This window comes from Eretmochelys imbricata, chromosome 9 (genome assembly GCF_965152235.1).
Source record: "Eretmochelys imbricata isolate rEreImb1 chromosome 9, rEreImb1.hap1, whole genome shotgun sequence".
Taxonomy (NCBI): Eukaryota; Metazoa; Chordata; order Testudines; family Cheloniidae; genus Eretmochelys; species Eretmochelys imbricata.
The window spans coordinates 24,279,184-24,298,984 of NC_135580.1; the positions used below are offsets into that span (position 1 = coordinate 24,279,184).

At 40.2% G+C, this 19,801-nt stretch overlaps 1 protein-coding gene across 1 annotated transcript in view; it reads right to left on the reverse strand.

Annotated features, from left to right (window-relative positions):
* Window positions 1–19,801, reverse strand: part of LEKR1 (leucine, glutamate and lysine rich 1) — a 106,262-nt gene that overhangs the window by 15,728 nt on the left and 70,733 nt on the right. Inside the window, exons 5-8 of the mRNA XM_077827121.1 lie at window positions 19,273–19,354; window positions 10,062–10,139; window positions 9,521–9,724; window positions 1,457–1,550 (exon numbers count right to left, since the gene is read on the reverse strand). Of these exons, the coding sequence (XP_077683247.1) occupies window positions 1,457–1,550; window positions 9,521–9,724; window positions 10,062–10,139; window positions 19,273–19,354 (458 nt within the window). The remainder of the gene's footprint in view (window positions 1–1,456; window positions 1,551–9,520; window positions 9,725–10,061; window positions 10,140–19,272; window positions 19,355–19,801) is intronic.

The window sequence follows — 19,801 nt, forward strand, 5'->3', positions numbered from 1 at the left end:
TACCCAGAGCAATCAGCTCTGCCTGCCCCATTCTGCTAACTATCCTTTTCCTCATATGCAATCTTTACTTCACTTTTCTCCTTGTCCCTATCAAAAAACTCTAAGTGTATTTAACAAGATTCTTATTCTGCCTCACACCTTCTCTTTCCCTCACAAAAGAAAAGTGTCAGAGTTGGTCACTATCCTAGTACCACTCAAAAATAAGAAAAAAGAAATGTTATGTGAAAGTGACTTTTCACACTTCTGTATAATTCAATGAATAAAATAACCAATGCCATGCCATTTCATGGAAAAGTTCAACTGCAGGAGGGTGAAATCACTTGAAATGCAATCGAGACAGTTCTCACAGTAAATTTCACCAAAAGAAGTCCTTACTTTAACACATCTCTACTCTGCGGGGAGCGAGGGGGGGGGGGCAAGTATAAAACAACAGCAGCATCAGCAGCAGATGACTATTTGGCAGAGATGGCAAAGGACACCTTTAAAGACGCAGACACTAAAAGAGGTAGAAATAGAATCAGTAATAGAACCTCTTTCTGCACTCCTGTATTCTTAGCTCTGTGCCCATCACTTCAGGATTTCCCTAACTCTTATTTCCTTTAAGGTAAACCTTTAAACTGAAAATAAGTGTTGCTTTTGCCAGCCTTGACTCTATAGATGACATAACTAGTTTTGAGGTCCATTTTCCTCTCCATGCATGTGCATAACTTGCAATGATATATTAATGGGAGTTAAGGGCTCATATTAAGAGGACAATAAACTCTATGTTTCAAAAACAGAATTCAGAAAGGGAATATAAGGTTTCAACAGGTATTATCACTTCTTCACTGTTCTATTGCCCCAAGCAATGAGCATGATATTAAACTCTAGTAGTCATTTTCAATTGTATGGTAAGAATTCAGTTGAATTTGTTGTTTCTTTGGCATCTCAACTTATTTGTTGTGAATAAAAGCATAAAAAGGTGCAAAAATCTGGTTTTGTCAAGCTCCAGAATTAACATCTCATAAATCACAATATGCTAAATAAAACAGTCCACTTGGTTAGTTGTTATTGCGTTTACAGTTATGCATAGCTGGGTTGATGAGCAAAACCTTTTGTTTGTCTGGATATTATTTCTTCTTTTATAGTTTTCTTTGGGGTATTAAAATATATTGGTATTGGATGCAGCTATACCCAGGTGTTTTAGGAAAGGCATTTTTCTCTCCACATCTCCAACAATGGTCAATCTCATTTACAAATGAAGTGCTGAAAAATTAACATTATGATCATAGCAAAATCTTTTGCATTCAACCTTTAATCTGTCTAGGGATTACCCACTTAAAAACTTTGCATAAGGAATACTCTAGACATGCTTGGACTGGAGAAGTTAAATCTAGCTCTGTACACAGTTTCTTGACAAGTGACTAGGACTAAAGAAAACAAATAAAAACAGTACCAACTAGAAATACAATATCACCTTTTCCCTCCAGTTATCTTCATTCAGAATCTTCTGTCTTAATGCTTCCTGCAGCTGTTCTGTTCTGTTCTGATGAGAAATCAGCGTCAACTCCCTAGAAACCACAAAAACCTGTAACTAAAAGAGGTATTCTGCCTAGATGAATTTTCTTGCAGTTAAACCCTTTGCAGCAGGGACCATCTTTTACTCTGTTTTTTGGTACATAATACAATGGGGCCCTTCAATCCTGACTGGGGCCTCCAGGCACTACAGTAATCATTATTTATATAATACTGTTGTAGTTCTGCCATCTGCCTTTTTTTGTTTGTTTGTTTTACACACAATATTATATGAGCTTACAGTTCCATATATCTTGATATAAAGTGCAAATATTTTAATATTTTCTCAAGTTGATTTTCACGTAACTTTATATGACTATAATGGATATAATAATAAAAAGAAAGGCAGTTACAGTTAGTTGAACTCAAAACATTACAATACTGCAACAAGTTTTGAATCAGCACCACTGAGTAGTGCTGAGTAAGTTCATAACTAACTTAGCTAATATTTAACGACAAGAAAAAATATTCTTAAATGATGCCAGTAACTAATGTGTAATACAGTTGGTAAAAAACAGTTACTAACCTTTCTGTAACTGTTGTTCTTCAAGATGTATTCTCATGTCCATTCCATGTTAAGTGTGTGCATATTAGGTGGAGGGCCTTGAGGCTCGGGTGGAGCAATCAGCTGTGATCTTGCGAGATCAGGTACATGAGGAGAGAGAATGGCAACAGGGCCACTACTGACATGTCCAACAACATGCAGACCAGTGCTGACGTAGCCATGTGGGGACTATAAGAATAACCCTTGCTTTGTCCAGCTTGACTTTCAGCAGGACCTTGTGCACAAGAAGAATGAGGGGAAACGCATAGAACAAGAGCTTTGTCCATGGGAGCAGGAAGACATCTGCGAGTGAGCCTGGGCTGTGACCATGTAGTGAGCAAAACTGCTGATATTTCCTGTTCTGTGTGGTTGCAAATAGGTCTACAAGGGTAAACCCCCACCTCTGGAAGATGGACTTGGCTACGTCAGGGCAAAGGGACCAGTTGTGGTGAGAAGAGAAAGATCTGCTGAGGTTATTTGCCAGAGTGTTCTGGGCTCCCGAAAGGTGAGAAGCTTTGAGGTGGATGAAATGCTCAGCGCAGAAATCCCACAAGAGAATGGCTTCTTGACACAAGATGGACAAACGCACTCCTCCCCGCCTGTTGATATAAAACAAGGCTGCTGTGTTGTCCATAAGTACACACCCAACCTTGCCTGCAATCTGGGGTAGAAACACCTGGCATGCTAGGCAGACATTTCTGAGCTCTGACTTTTATATGCAAGAAGAGCTCCTCCTGGGACCATAGGTCTTGAGTCCTGAGGTTTTTCCAGGTGAGCCCCCCAACCTAGATCAGATGCATCTGAGATTAGGGCTACAGGTAGCTGGGGAGTGACAAAGGGAATAGCCACTGACCAGGGATCCCTCCACCAGTCAAGGGAGGCAAGGACCGGGGCAGGAATTGTAAGCACTGAGACCAAATGCTGATGGCTCTGCAAGTACACTGAGGCCAGCCAAGCTTGAAGGGGTCTGAGGCACAGTCTTGCATGCTGCACTATGTAAGTGTACGTGGCCATGTGACTAAAAGTTAGAAGCAGAAATGGGCTGTCGTGACAAGGTGGGCCTTGACCTGCGATATCAGCATAAATATTATCGGGAAGCAAGCCTCTGGGAGGAAGGCTCTGGCCCAGGTGGAATTAAGCACTGCACCAATAAACTCTGTCCTCTGAATGGTATGAGAGTTGACTTCTGCTTGTTTATCAGTTGGCTCAGGACTCGGAAGGTAGCTCAGACTAGACCGATGCTGGCTCTTACCTGTGCCTCGGACTGGCCCTTGATCAGCCAGTCATCGAGGTAAGGATAGACTTGTATACCTCACCTTTTGCCACCATCGCCATGCATTTTGTGAAACCTTGAGGGGCTGCTGTCAGGCCGAAAGGGAGGACAGTGAATTGGTAGGGGGTCTGGTTCATCATGAACCTTAGGAACCGTCTGTGGCCCTGGAAAATGGAGATGTGGAAATAGGCATCTTTCAAGTTGAGTGTGGCATACCATTCCCCTAGATCCAGGGAGGGGATAATGGAGGCAAGGGAGACCATGCAGAACTTCAGTTTCTTGAGATAACTGTTGTAGCAACGCAGGTCTAGGGTGGGTCGGAGACCCCCTTCGGCCTTCAGGATTAGGCAATAACAGGAGAAAAACCCTTTCCCTCTCAAGTTCTAAAACACCTCCTTCACAGCCACTACCCAAAGTATGGTTTGCACCTCCTAGACTGGAAGTTGCTCGTGAGAAGGGTTCCTGAAGAGGGATGGGGATGGGAGGTGGGATGGCAGGTGGAAGAATACGGAAGGGTATAACCTCTCTCCACCATATTCAGCACCCAATGGTCTGAGGTGATGAGACACCATGCTGGGCTGAAGTAGGAGAGTCAGTCTGAAAAGAAATGGGGGCAGGATCCAGTATGGGAACTGATATTATGCCCTTGAGCGCATCTTCAGAAGTTCTGCTTGGGGCCTCCTGGACATCTCTGCAGGCCCAGTAGTGGGACTGAGGTGGAAGAGGGCAGTTGCCTGCACTTACAACCCCTGCTTTGTTTCTTAAACAGGTCTTGGCGCAGTGGAGGAACCAAGAAGCAGACCAGTTGTTGAGGTCTGAAGTTCTTCCTTGAAACTGCCGGGGCAAAGAGGCCTAAGGACATAAGGATGGTCCTAGAATCCTTCAGGCCATGGAATTTTGCGTCGTCTGTTCCAAAAAGAAGGAAGTCCCTCAAACGGAAGATCCTGAATGGTCTGCTAAACCTCAGGTGGTAGGCCTGAGGATTGGAGCCAAGAGCACCTTCGCATGAAGACCACTCATCATTCTAGCAGCCGTGTCAGCTGCATCCAGGGAAGCCTGGAAGGGAGACCCTGGCTATAGTCTTTCCTTCCTCCACCAGAGCGGAGAATTCCTGTCTGGATTCTTGGGGCAGTTAGTCCTTGAATTTAGACATGGAGTCCCAGATGTTATAATCGTACTGCCCAGGCAAGGCCTGCTGGTTGGAGATGTGGAGCTGTAATCCACCAGCAGAATAAATCTTTCTACCAAACAAGTCCAGCTTCTTTGAGTCCTTTGACCTGGGGGTTGCAACCTGCAGCCCTTGCCCGTCTCTGTCGTTGGCCGTTGCGACCAGAAGGGACCCAGGGGAGGGAGGAGAGGATGGGAATATAGGTACTTATACCTGTTGGAGGGAACAAAGTACTTTCCCTATGCTCTTTTTGAAGTAGGTGGCAAAGAGGACAGGGTCTGCCATAGGGATCTGACAGGAGCCATAACAGCCTCATTGAGGGTATGGCCACCTTTGATGGGGGCTCTACAGCCAAGATGTCGATCATGCTGTGGTAGGATTCTTTAAGTATCTCCATTTCCAGCCCTAGGTTAGAAGCTACCCTTTCCAATAGCTCCTGGTGAGCTCTAAAGTCATTCCGAGGTCCCCCATCCACTCAAACCTGACACAACTTCATCTGGGGAGGAGGAGGAGGAAGTGTGCACTGGCAGGACACCTTCCTCCTCTTCTTCTGCACCAATCACATCATGTAGCCCCAAATCCTGAGAATCAGTACCGGAGTCCGAGTTGGGTGCCAGATGGAGTGGTGGAGGGTCCCCTCTCTCGGAAGCCACTAAGTTTGAGCAGTGGAAAGGCAGTCCTAGTAGGGGGGTAACCCCACAGATTCCAAAAAGGCCATTGGACCTGCATAGGCCACTGCCCACTGGTTGCCTAGAGGGGCAACTGCACCAGGATATGATGGAAGATAAGCTGGGTTCTGATACTGGCCCTTTGGCTGCATCCACCTCCAACTCCAATGAAAAGTTGGCCTGCGGACCCCTGGGGGGTGGTACGCCTCACTTCCACCGGCCGGTGCTGAGAATCCAGGGAATGGTGCCAGAGTGGGGAAACCTTCGCCAACATCAGCAGGGTCGGTTTTCCTCTGGTCGGTAACTGAAAGACCTGGTGCTTGAATGGAGCTCAGGGCAACATGCTCCTTTCTGCTCAACATACTCGCCAATGCCGGATCTTGCCCCACCTGGGTCAGCAGTACTGGGAGTGCCATCAGATCCTTGGCTGCTGAGAACGACGTCCCTTGGCCTGTGCCACTTCCCGCAGGCCCCATTGGCCTGAAGTGGCGAACCACAGCCAGAGGGAGCCACAGTTGGCTGAACCTGGGGACGCGGCAGGTAAACAAACCGCTCCGGCGTGCCAGGGGCTTTCCCTGAACAAGCGGCGGACCGGCTTTGAGAACCACTGCCCTAGAAGACCTCTGCGTACTCCCAGGGGTACACATACCCCTGGTCGAGAACCACTGTCTCAGGCCATTACCTTTCACGCAGTTACCACTATACTGAGCCTAATAATTGGTGTTTGGCTAAAGCATATTTTCCAGAAAAGCATCCAATCTTGATCTGAAGACATCAAGAGATGGAGAATCCACCACTTTTCTTGGTAGTGTGTTCCAGTGATTAATCACACTTACTGTGGAAAACTGAATCTGTTCCTAGCGTTGACCAGTTTTTCAAAAGTGGCTTATAATTCTGTGTCTCAATTTTTGGGAGTCCATCTTTAGTCACCTTGGAACGGATCTTTCAATATGCTGAACACCTATTGCTCAAAGACCCTAATTCAAGAAAGCACTTAAACCCATGTTTAAGTCCTCCCTATTGATGGCTTCACTTTAGAGTGTGCTTAATTTTAAGCATGTGCTTAAGTGTTGTTCTGAATTGGGATGCTTTCCTGAATCAGGGCTAAATTGAGGTGGAGAATAGCTGTACTATTGTACTGCTTGGTATCTGAAAATTCTAAAATTGGGCACTCAAAAGAATATTCACACAAAATTAAAAGCCACTTCTGAAAATTGGGGCCTACTTAATTCATAGGAGTGATGGAAAGCTTAATTCATGTTTGAGGTCCTTGGATGAAAGATGCTCTAGGCCCAATTCAAATCCCACTCAAGTCAGTAGGAGGTTTTCTACTGACTTCAGCAGGCATTGGATGAGGTCCTATAAAAATGCATGTATTATAGATATTTGCCAGCATTGTTATAGCTGGTATATTAATGCAAACAATTTAAAGTATTGGAAAGCTTAAAATGCTCTGGGACCCTGACCCCGAAAACCTAATTTGGATTAACTACAACTAAGTTCAATAGGAGTTTTGTCTGAGTTTGAACTGAAGGTTCAGGTTCTATGACTTTAAAACAGGATTATGAAGAAGACAAGATTGCTGAGTGAAGAGAGGCTCCACTCTACTCAATGGCATTTCTATGTCTGTCTTTAATGGCAGGTTTCAGAGTAACAGCCGTGTTAGTCTGTATTCGCAAAAAGAAAAGGAGTACTTGTGGCACCTTAGAGACTAACCAATTTATTTGAGCACGAGCTTTCGTGAGCTACAGCTCACTTCACCGATGTAGTGAGCTGTAGCTCACGAAAGCTCATGCTCAAATAAATTGGTTAGTCTCTAAGGTGCCACAAGTACTCCTTTTCTTTTTGTCTTTAATGGCGTAACTTTTGAAAACCACATCTGATCAAATCCAAAATTCCAGGGAATGTTCTAGGTATCAGTGGGCAGAACCTTATTGATTCTGATGAAAACAGGACAACCAGAAGAGCCAGATTTCCACCCAAATCACCATTTGGTCACTCAGGATACAGAGGTGAGGCAGTGACCTCCCAGAGGCCTGTGGCAGGGGAGCAGTCACTTTGGATACACCTCAGGATTAGGGTTTAGGGTGACGGTTAGTGGGCCCCTCATGCCATTCTAGCCAGCCTCCCCTCAGCTGGGACCCTTGCCCTCCAACCCTGGCCAGCTCCCCAACCAGGGCCTCTCATCCCCATTCTGGCCAGACCCTCGCTCAGTTACACCCCTCACTCCCCCCACTTCAGCCATACCCCTCACCCCCCAAAAGAATCCTTTTGAGTTTGGTGAAAATTGGAAAACTGGAAAAGCCTGATTTCTACCAAAATCAACAGAGTTCAGACCACAGTGGTATGTGTGTGTAGGGAGGGGCTGCTGAACATACAGCTGCGGCTACAGAAGCAACAAAGTGTGCAACCCAAAAAAAGATCTGGAGAGGTTTAGCTGCTAGCAATGTCAAAATGTATATGACTAAATGCTGCTTCAACTACTGCTTTCAAAGTGCCTCTTTTGCAAGTAGAGTCACTTTATCAGTACACCGGATGAGAGTGCAGCATTATTCCACATAGATAACACTTTCAAAATGCAGTATTTTTTGGCCAATGAAAGGGATTATCACCTTTTTTGCTGTTTGGAAGCTACTTTTGGAAGGCTTGTCAAAGAGGATGGTGAATTCAGGGAAATAGGTACGGATTTTTTTTTTATTTTTATTATTTAATTTTGTAATGATTTAACTAAGAGACCGGCATCAAAACAGAAAGATTACACTATAATTCTTATTCATACCTGTAGCCCTTCAGGCATGCACATGCCCAAACGTTTAACCAAAGCTTACTACTTCAGTAAATATGGTAGTGAAGGCTTCTGACTTTGCAGGATGGATTGAGACTCAGGGGTATGAAGAATAACATTACAAAGTATAACAAAGTGAAATGTTTGCCATGCCCAGAACTTAGTGACAAAACCCCCCTACGACTTTTAGAGGATTTTTTCCTCAGTAACAAGTGATGATCATTCTCAAATTACATATATAACTCTATTAGCCAGTGGAACTCATTGCTACAGGTATTACTGAGGCCAATAGCTTAGTAGGATTCAAAAGGATTGGCTATTTGTCTAGACCTGTGGTTCCCAAACTTGTTCTGCCGCTTGTGCAGGGAAAGCCCCTGGCTGGCCGGGCCAGTTTGTTTACCGGCCGCATCCGCAGGTTCGGCCAATCGTGGCTCCCAGTGGCTGTGGTTTGCTGCTCCAGGCCAATGGGAGCTGCTGGAAGCGGCTGTGGACGCGACAGGCAAACAAACCGGCCCGGCCCGCCAGAGGCTTTCCCTGCACAAGCAGCAGAACAAGTTTGGGAACCACTGATCTAGACAACACAAATATTCAGAATTACAATAAAAAAAGCCTAGATCTTTGGAAGGCTAACTCTCATTCTTCTAAGGAAGAAATTTTCTCTGTGGGCAGGTGATTGCATAACTACCCTCTGTAGTATTTCTTACTCCTTTCTTTGAAGCATCTGATACCAGCCATTAGGCTACATTATCCAGTATGGCAATTTTAATGCTCTTGTTATCCATTAATTAGGCTTCTGGAGCACATTCCAACTGTTGGTATAAAAATTTACTGTATTTAGAGATTAAAGAAAATCTGTACAACTAAATAATTTAGGAATGTGTAACATTATTAATCAAAACAAGATATACTAGCGAGTGTTTTATAGAACATATCTAAATTCACATGTAGCTGGATATTCTGCTATCTTTATATACTTTTAAACTATTACGCCATTGTAATGGAATACAAACATAGCTTTAATTAAAATATTGTATGGTGCGGTTCTTCCTTTTTTAACTAATGTTATGACTCTTAGATTTTTGCTATAACAAACTCATGACTTTTCTCATTTTTTGCCATGACAAAAAGTCAGCATTACTTACAAACAATATATAGAAAGGTCCTTATCCCATGACAGAAACAAGACTGATAAAACTGCAATGCTTTGATAACATCTTGTTTTTTCAGTTGCTTCTAAACTAAAGGGGCTCTTTAATTTAAACTGTAATAAATGTGAATATCAGTAACTACTACACGTTTTTTGTTTTAAAAATTCATTATGCTGTTTTCTGATAGATATTGTAGCATGCTCTTTACATTAGGCACATACTACACATGGGGTTATAATGATTTTACCTTTTTGATAAAAGTAAGGAAGTCTGAAGATTTGACTTTTAGGGGACTTTTTATTTCAAGATATCCTCAGAAAGAAAATCTAGGCAAAAATCAAGCTATGCAAAAGTATGCATGGTGAGTCATTTCTGATTACCTTTCTTGTTTCAGCATTACTACTTCTTCCTCTCTCTGTCTAAGAAGAGCTTTAATTGTTTCCAGTTCACTCTCTGAGCAACTGGTTCTTTTTTTTAGATCTTCTTCTTGCCTTTCTTTCTCTGCCACTTCTTCCTGTAAACATTTGCATACTTGTTGGCAAACTAGCAAAGACTCTTCTTTTTCTTTTAGATCTTTAGTAAGTCTAAATAAATAATAATAATAATAATAATAATTAATAATAAATCACCAAAATATCACAGCTGATGCATTTTTCTTTATAGATAAAAGATATCCTGAGATAATTTTTGCTTGTAAAAGAGAATATTACACAAAGACAAAAAATAAAGGAAAAAGAAGGCCGAAGAACATCTTTGTGAAGTTAACTAGAATGATCATTCAAATACAATCAGAAAAAATAAAAGTTACAAGTACCAAAAGATCTGTGATTAAAAAATGAGGAATATTAAAATAATAAAAATAAAAATAATTTGATCTTTCTCATCATTTGTATATAAAATAAAAACAATTCTGTAATAAACCTGGATTTAGACATTCCATTTTCATACTCCAGCTTTTGAAGTTCACTTTGACAGATGTCAACTTCCTTTGATTTCATCCTAAAATATAACAATTCATAAAGTATACATTAGCCCCAAGAAATCAAAGCCTTTACTCATTAAATGATTTGGACTTCATTTGTTAACTGTTTCACGCTTTTTATTTTAGTTGAATACCATGAAAAATTTCCCTACAGGGAGATTTATTAAACTGTGGTATTGTCATGCTCTCTGTACATCTTTGAATAGATATATCATATATACTGAACATATACACACACATTTTTAATCCTGTCTCAAACAGGCCTACCAGTGAAGCACACGTGTAACTTTAAGCGCACGAGTAGTCCTGTTAAATCATTGTAAATTTAATGGAATGTGTGTTTTGCTGGAATCAGGGACTTAAACAAGAACTAAGGTATGAATGTTTGCAATGCCCTCTGTGTATCCCCAGTTGGTGGATGATCCTTAGTAACTACTGTCAGCCCCAGTTTGAGTAATCCTCAAGTTTAAGATTTCTAATTTAAGATTTGTAAGTGGGGGCCTATGTGAAACAAACTAGCGGTCTCACTCTGGTTCCTAGCTATTAATTAATTATTACAGTAGTACTAAGAGGCCCCAGCCAAGATTTGAGCCCCATTGCCTGGCATTGTACAAATGGAGTAAGAGACTGTCCCTGACCCAAACAGTTTATGATCTAAATAGGCAAGACAGACAAAGGATCAGAGGAAAGGAATATAACACGTAATCAGAATGAACAATATGATGGTCTGCAAATGTCATTTTACTTCCACAATACTATTTTTTGTTGTTGTTTGCTATTTGTGTGTGTGGGGGGCGGCTTTTGTTGAAAGGGGATTAAGTAAACAGAAAGACAAAGAAAGGGGCAAGTGACTTTCACAGGTGGCTGTCCCTTTATGGGGAGTTGGGATCAGCTGCCTCACAGCTAGGGATCAGGTGATTATAAAAGCCAGCAAGTGTCTCAGTTGGGGTAGAGCATTGCAAGGAGTAGGCTGGCTCTGGAAAGAAGCCCCTGGGTCAAGATTCAGTTTGGCTCCTGTAGGAGGCCCTAGAGCAGGGTATGACTCCCAGGCAAGTGGCCTCCAAAGTGGAAATCCATAGGAAGTAGATAGGTCTTCTGCAGAAGACCCTAGGTTTGGGGGAAGGGATGATCGCTGGGCTGTACTCATTTACTGTGGAAGAAATAAAGCTGAAGTCCTGAGAAAAGGGCCTGAACCAGACTCTGGGCATGGTATCACTCCTTCGTTGGCTCAGGGGACAGGCCAACAGCCACAGGGAAATTAAGAGAGAGGTTAAGAGTGATCATGGAAGGAAAGAGAAGGAGACAAAGAGGGGATTGTGGAGAGCAGGTGAATTGAGGCTGCACTGAAGAGAATGTGAAGGAGAGGAAAGGAGAGAGTTGGAATGAATAGCCAATTAACAGAGAGGAAAGAATGTCCAAAGCAAAAACTGCAGAAAGCAGTATGATGATGATGATGTATGCCATCAGCATTCAAAGATCCCTGCTGCAGCTCTTAGTCTCTGCTCCTGCTGACTTGAATCTATGGCTACAATTTCTTTCTTCCCTGTATTTACACAGGTAGGGTAGGCTGCTTGGAACAAAGGGTCCCTGGAGGCTCTCTCCTAAACAGTTCTGGGTCTGAGAAGGTGGGTGGAGGGAGAGAGAAATGCCAGCTGGGTCTCACCTTCCCTCTCCTCCACACATGGTGTGGCCATACCTGTGCAGCTGCTTGTCTCTGCTCCTGACAGCTTGTGGCTCTGGGTTCCTAGTGTATTGATATCAACATCACAGAAATCACTATTCACCACCACAACTGGCAACCAGTATTGACAGTACAACCAGAGAGATGAAGGATTGAATGGTCACAGAGACTTTACCATCCTCTCAGTTGTAAAAGGCGATCTTTCAGAACAGGGTTTAGGGCAGAAAATAATTTGGAGGACTGAGTGGAAGTTTGTACTTAAAGGGGACTTCAGTTTCCAGTGCAACTTGGCAACTTTCAGGAGCACTAAATTAACTTTTAAAAGATTCCTGACTTGCTACCTTTTTACTGTATTTCCCTATACTGCACATACGTATCAAAGGCCTGATGATAGACTGACTTACATTACAACACAGTGTTCAGTACAAGAGTAAGGATTAACCAACAAAATCCTTCCACAGAGTGAAGTAAACAGACTGAGCCCTGAAGTAGAAGAGAGAGAAAAACACTGTCTTGTCTTTGGAATGGAGAAGTAAACACACAGCCAACTCAACGGAGGAAAGCAATCACATTTTAAATTATATTCACACTAACTTCTCCATACTTCAGTTAGGAAATAAACTTTAAATTTGCTCAGCAAAAGTGCCAAACAAACACAGAACAAATATATACCACACAACAGAGCAAACATATTCCAAACTGAGTCAGACGTGAAGACTAGCCAACAGAAGAAACCCAATTCATCTTAACAAATTATAGGACAAAGTAAATTAAACACATTAGGTTTCCTTATTAAAATGCACACAGAAGTCATTTATATAGTACTATTTTTTAATTATCCCAGCTTCTCTAGAAAAGATAGCACAAAAGGGGCACTGGTGCATTGAAATTTTATTAGCAGCTCAATTCATTTGCGTCTTAGGGAACTGAGCACAGCCCTAAGAAATGTGACAGACAAACTCCTGATTTTGAATGCTAACTCTGCAATACTTGTATTACCTTCAGTAGGTCACAACATTTGGGACCTAGCTTTGCACTCTACAAAACTGAGATATTACTATTTACCTCATAGGGTTGTTGTGAGGATTCATTAATTAATGTTCATATAGCTTCTGGACATGTACAATGTTATGGACTTGATGCAGCTCCCATTGAAGTCATTTGGCGTCTTTTCATTGGCTTCAATGAGGATTGGATTCAATTAGGCCCCATAACTCTAAATATTATTACTATTTAAAGGTTCTCTTAGCAGGGAAGATTGTTGACATTGAGAATCGCTTAATGTTAAGGCAATTGAAGAGAAAGGCTTTCAGATTACCAGGCTTTCTGATGGACAACTAAATTATTTCTCTTCTAGTGCACACGGCTTCTGTTATTAAGGAACAGAAAAAAAAAAATCAATAGTCACCCACATTATACAGTATATCCTTGATCTAAGCTATCATAGCCTTGTATGTCATCATAGTCAACAGTAAAATCACCAAGCTCAACAGTTCATCAGAATTTTAAAGTTTTGGGTTGCTTTCATGATATCGAGGCCCACACTAAACATGAGGAATATGCTTATCTAAAAAGGAATCAATCTTGTTTTTTTAAATATTTCATATGTATAATTCTGATTAAAGAAGTCTTGAAACTACCAACAAGCTACACTATAAATACATATGCATGGCTGGGAAAAATATGTACCACTCAAAAAGTAAGCTCAAAGCTCAATGGCCAAAAGATTAACAACTGAATGGCTGTAGATATGGATAAAAACCTTATAGGAGAGAAATTAGAATCAGAGAATCAGAGTCAGACAAGTTCAGTGTCTTCATAAAATAAATAAATTTACATTACATACTATATTTCTTCAAATAAACAGCTTTTTTGAGCAACCTTAACTGGTTTTCAAGTGCTTGTATCACCAAAATGACCCCAAAAAAGCCAGGAAATCACTAGGTAAGTCCTTACCCAGCCCTTACAATCAACAACCACAATTTCTCCTTCTCCACATTACCTCACTTGCAATGCACATGCCTCCCTCCCTCAACCTCCACACAAATAATACAGCTTTTAACTCTGACCATATGGAGTGGCTAGGAACGATATTTTGTGTTGAAGTAAGCAGTATGGTAAAAATGTTTAGGTGATGGTTATGTTTAAGTGTGTTTTGTTGGATGTTTTCTGTTTTTGAAATTGAAATGTTTGTAGTATTGTTTATTATTCTGGGAAGTCACTGTTTATAGTGGTACTATTTGGGTGATCTAAGGTGTAGTGATGTATTTTTTCAACAGCTGATGTTTGTGGTGGGAGTTAAGGTTGAATGCTTTGGATGGAGCTGAAGGGAGGAAGGATTTATGTTGTGGGTGAGAAAATGTGAAGAGGGTAAAATCATGGTTGTAGGTTGCAAGGGCTGGGTAAGATTTAACTAGCAATTTCCTGTTTTTTGTGGTTGGTTAATGGTATGTGCACTAGAGAAACCTTAACTATTCAATGGTTTTGTCTGAGGGATTTTTTAAAGTAAGAAATCTATATCAACTCTGACAGCTATCTGTGTTGATCATTCTTGTCCCTGTGCCGTGTTACAAAGGTCCAAAGTCTTCCAAGAGTACTTGCTCCACACAGTAATGCACTCCTTCCTCATGGCTCCCTGTACACAGCTCAGTTTCTCCCTATGGTCCTCAATCACAGCCTTGCTCCTTTCCATGTCCTCCCACAGTACTCTTCCTGGATATGATCCTCTACCCACATCCCTGCTCTCCTACCATCCCCACTCACCCCCAGTCTCCCTCTACATTTTCACTCACTTTGGTGCTGTTGAAGATGAACCAAGGTAGGAATTAAGGGGAGAAAAACAGGTATGTGTGTGAGATGGGGAAAGGAGTCTCAGTGGCAAATGAGTGGGATGTGTGGAGGAATGCCTGGGAGGGGAGTCAACTACCTCTGTTTTGAGGCACTGATGCAACAAGGATTCCCCTGGGACATGAGGAAGCAATATCTAGCAGCCCTCGGTGTGCTGATGCCTCAGTACTGAGACACTGGGCTCTCTGCTAGGCCAACCCTCCCATTCACATTCCGAATCCTCACATAACCAGGCACTCCCTGCCTTTCACATTCCCACTCATCCCCTTTGGGGAGACAAAAGGAAGAGAGAGCAGGGATGGGAGTGCGTAGGGCTGCCTGAAGGTTGTTGCTTCAGTTTCAGTTAAGACATATAGCAGCATTTTAAATGTTTCCTCTGAAAATGTTAGTATATCTCTTACTAAAAAACTTCCATGAAAAATTCAGTTGTCCCATGACAAGTTCCTGGGCCAGATCTGGAGACCCCCTATCAATCATTAAAGTATGAAACAGACGGAACTTAGTCCTGCTTTAAATCCATGTCTACACAGGGAATTTTACAAAAATTTCCTACTGATGGGAACCCCAGAAAAAATTCCCATGGCTGCATTTGCAATGTAGCTGTAGCCATGTGACCTGAAGAAGAGCTCCGTGTGGCTCAAAAGCATGTCTCTCTCACCAACAGAAGTTGGTCCAATAAAAGATATTACCTTACACACTTTGTTAGCTAAGCCTGTAAGGTCTACACTAGGTCTTCCATTATTAGGCATTTTTTTTTTGTACAACTCCCTAGTGTAAACATAGCCAAGGTGCATTTCTCAGCACAACTCTTCCTAAGCCTCCATAACACATATTACACACACACATGCCACATATGTGGAGATGCTATCCATTGGACAAACTGCAGAGCCATGCAATTTATGGATTTGTCATGCAGCTCTGAGAATCTAACCTCATCTTTGCCTGTCCATTAATCAACCTTCCCGGATCTTATTGTAACCCTCTAAACCTCTGAGTAGCTTCAAACAACTGCCATTAAAAAAAGGAAAGGAAAACACCTGCCAGAGAAACGTGTCCTCCTCCCAGGCATATAGAATTTCTCCCTAAAATTACAGCCATCTGAGGTCTGGATAAGCAAGATTCAGTCTTGGACCAGTAACATCTTTTCTATACTTAGAAATATTACAACTGTAAGCTCCATTACCTCAACCCCATTCACTGAGAAATGAGAACATTATTTCCTTAGAAAAGGGAAATTTCCAGCTTCCCAAAAGGACCATGGAATCATTTCTTATCCCAAGATAAAATAATTTAAAACTGTGGTACTTATGTCACAGAAAAGGCTATTTTAGGCTATTGTTAGAATCCCTCTGAACAGTGTACAAGTGGTTTCACGGTTACTAAGATAGCTAGCTTTGCAAACTGAGGGATTAAAAAAACAAATAAAAAGAAATAGTACCAATACAAATTCTAAAAATCAACTAAAACTTTCCTGAAATAGTTTTTCTATAACATATGGCATATAGAGAATCCATTATGATATGGTATGATAAGAAGTTTGATTTAAACTAGTTTGGGATGATCTGACTAACTCACCCCTGGCCTGATCAAGGCCCATTGAACTCAACAGAAAGTCTATAATTGATTTAAATGGCCTTTGCATCAGGACTTCACAGCTTTGCTACTCATGAGTAATGCAGATGTTCCAAATTCATGCCGATAACACTCTTATACCACACCACTATTATGAACTCTTTCTCTCTGCAAATATACATACACGCACGAATATGCATATATCGCTATCTCTCTATTGGATGGAGAGATAAACGTAGTAACTTCGTTGAGGAGAATTATGAAAAAATATAATAATGTTGTCTAACTCTCACTGAAGTGGTGCTGAGTACTCAACACTTTTGAAAATCAAGCCACTTATTTAGGTGCCTAAACACTGAGTCAGGAGCCAAACTTTAGGCACCCATTTTAAAAAATCTTGGCCCATATCTTTCACTATGAAATCAGGATAAAAACGAAATGTTAAAAAAAATCACAATTTTAAACATTCTGTTCCAAACCACTGAGAGGAAAAACAGTTGTTGTTTTTTAAAAAACCTTCTTCAATTTTTCTATGTTTACCAACCTTACATGTGAATTTTCTAGGACAGAAAACTAACTTGCCAATGAATTCATCCAGATATCAATTTCTATCAACTGTCACATGAAAGTAAAGACCGTTTTAATTTACAAAATGCTTTAAGTGCTCACAGCACTATTAAATAAGGAAAGACTGAATTTATTTGTGATGATTGAACAAAACATTGTTCAGTAACATTTATTGATTACTTGAGGTGAATGAGCCACTACGATGTTTAACATCAACTCACAACCCTGTTTCAGATAGGAGTTTGTCACATGGCCATGCAATGCAATGGCCAGATCACTGACTGAATGATGCCTACATTTAACCTTTAAGTTGCACTCTCACAAAACAATAGTTTGTATTTTCCACACAATAACTGTTTATAGGTCAATATGTTCATCTTTTTTAAAAAAAGATCTCTCTACTCCAGGTGTAAAAGGAGATTTGTAATTTTTGAATCTCCGAGTCAAAGCTCCAAGAAGGTAAAATACGTTTGTAGGCAACCTCTTTTGAATGTTGAGAGACAGATAACAGACAAGTGACTTTTGTTAGTTTATTGAGGATGAGAATAGTATCCCATCAAATAAGTGGTTGCATTATAAGAATTTTAAAATATGTCATTATTGCTAGAAACACAAATGGAGGGTGAGATTAATTTAATTTTCTTTTTCCCATACCATGAAAAAGGAACGTTGGAAGTTTAATAGACTTATCTTAAAGACCTGTGTGGAGGACAGACAGAATCTTTGCTAAAGGTGGACAAGATTGCTAGGTCTTTACATTGGCCTTTATATTAGACAATGAAACATACACCATTCTGCACCATGTTTCTTCCCCATCTTCAGTACAACATTTTATGTAATTATTTGCTTCGAAAGGATGTCTCAGGTATTCTACTCCTTAAATACATTAGCTCCAATAATTCTGAAAAAACTGAGACAAGGTAAAAGGATATGTGATGGACAACATAGCCCTGATCTGTTCTAGTAAAAGCAAAGAGATACACCAATCCAGCTACATTATATGACACTAACAAGTTAACTGTATTTTTCCAGTTAAGATTGAACAGAGTACAAATATAGTTAATAGTATGGCTAAATACTCTGAAATAAAAACACAGCAGCATGGACAGGTGGCTGAAAAAAAGTGTATAGCTTCACTTTGTATCAGTATAATAAAAACACCCCTCCAAGTGAAACAATCTATACTAATAAAAGTGCAGTTTTGCAGGACAGCTGCATCTACACTGTGGCCAGGGATAACATCTCTTGGCACCCCTAACTGACATAGCTATGTCAGCAGAAGTCTGAGCATAGAGACAGATCCACGCTCTCAAATTAAGTTAGTGGGAGTTTTGCCATTGACTTTAACAAGGGGCAGGACTGGGGCAAATGTATTTTGGATTATGTTTTGTTTTTTAACTTTAAAATTTCCATTGCGTGCACATATATTTACACTTCTTACAAACCATGGAAAATGTTTTGTTCTATAGAAAAAAATCCAGAAGTGGAATAAATTATTATATTACACTAATAAAAATAACTATTACCATCTCACATTTTAAAGTCAGAGATAACTAGTAGTATTGTCAATCTTAAGACCATCTATCAACAATCTTTTTATGGACTTTCCTGAAATTTAAACAAGGTTTCCTTTATGATACGTAGTTAGTTTTCAGTTCCACATTCAGAGATTCTGATCATAACAAGTTACAAATATTTAGAAAGCTTAGCAATAAAGTATTTTAATGGTAATGCAAGCTCTCAGTATGAAAAACACATTTATTAAATGTAGTTAACGATACAGTGAAAAACCCTTCCAAATGTACTTTTAAAAATCTGAATGTAATATGGGCATAATTTAGCAAAATGACATATTCCTTTTAAAATATAAATAACAGATTTAACCATGGTTATTAATTGGTGAAATAATACCATAACAACAAGAAGCCTTAAAAATTTCCAGCTCTTACACCTACTTAATTGTTACTCTTCTTGATCCTTTTGATTCTGGGCTTACTTAAAACATCTATCAATACTGCAAGCTCATTCTTTTCATTTTTGCTACAGTAAATTCTTTATATTTGACTTGATCTTTGATTAGGCCTAGACTACACTGAGAACATACATTGCACAGGTTAATGAAAGATAGCAAATTATTCTTGTGAAATTATTGTCTTGAGCACAAATATTTGTTTCATAAAAATAAGAAATGTATTCAAGAAAAAAATCTATATCATCCCATTTAGATCATAGAAGGGCAAGTGGTCAGTGCTTAATCCTTTTCCAGAATACCATTACAGAGGATACATCTGGACTGAGTACAGGTTCATATTAGCAAATAATTTTGCATCTGGACCAAAATGGAGATGAGACTGAATGCTTTGAAAAGACCTACTGGCTTCCGACTAGTCACATGCTTAAAGTTAATCACAGGGTGAAGAGCAGTTTTGAGTACAAAGTGGCAGCAAAACTAGGCCTTAAATAAATAAAATAAAATATCTTACATGAGTAGTTTTTTGTAGTGGCCTATTTCAGCTGTTGCTTTCTGAAACTTGAGTCCAATTGTCTCTACTTGATTTGTTAAATCTGAAACAACAAAATATATCTGTTTTCATTTCTGTATTTGTATGCCCATCATTTGCTCTTATAATGTGGTGTTTTATATTTGCCTCTCACTTATGTAGCCGCTCTTTATAGCAAAACAAAAACAAACAAACAAACAAACAAAAAACCAACAACCAGGTAACCCAGTAAAATTAATTGACTTATCAAAACTTTCTGTGATAAGTAAATTGATAGTTTTTAATTATAAACTTTAATTATAAATTAAGCTTCCAATAATCAGCTGTAATGAATAATGCAAAGTATCTACCTTCCTGAAGAAAGAACATCATTTTATGACTTATTTTTGTTGATTTCTCATTGCTGATAAACAATAGAAAATTATATATGCTTGGGTTTTCCTATGAAAAACAAAGTAGATTTATTGGAACAGTTAGATTTGTGCAGCATTGCCATGTACTCAAATTCAGA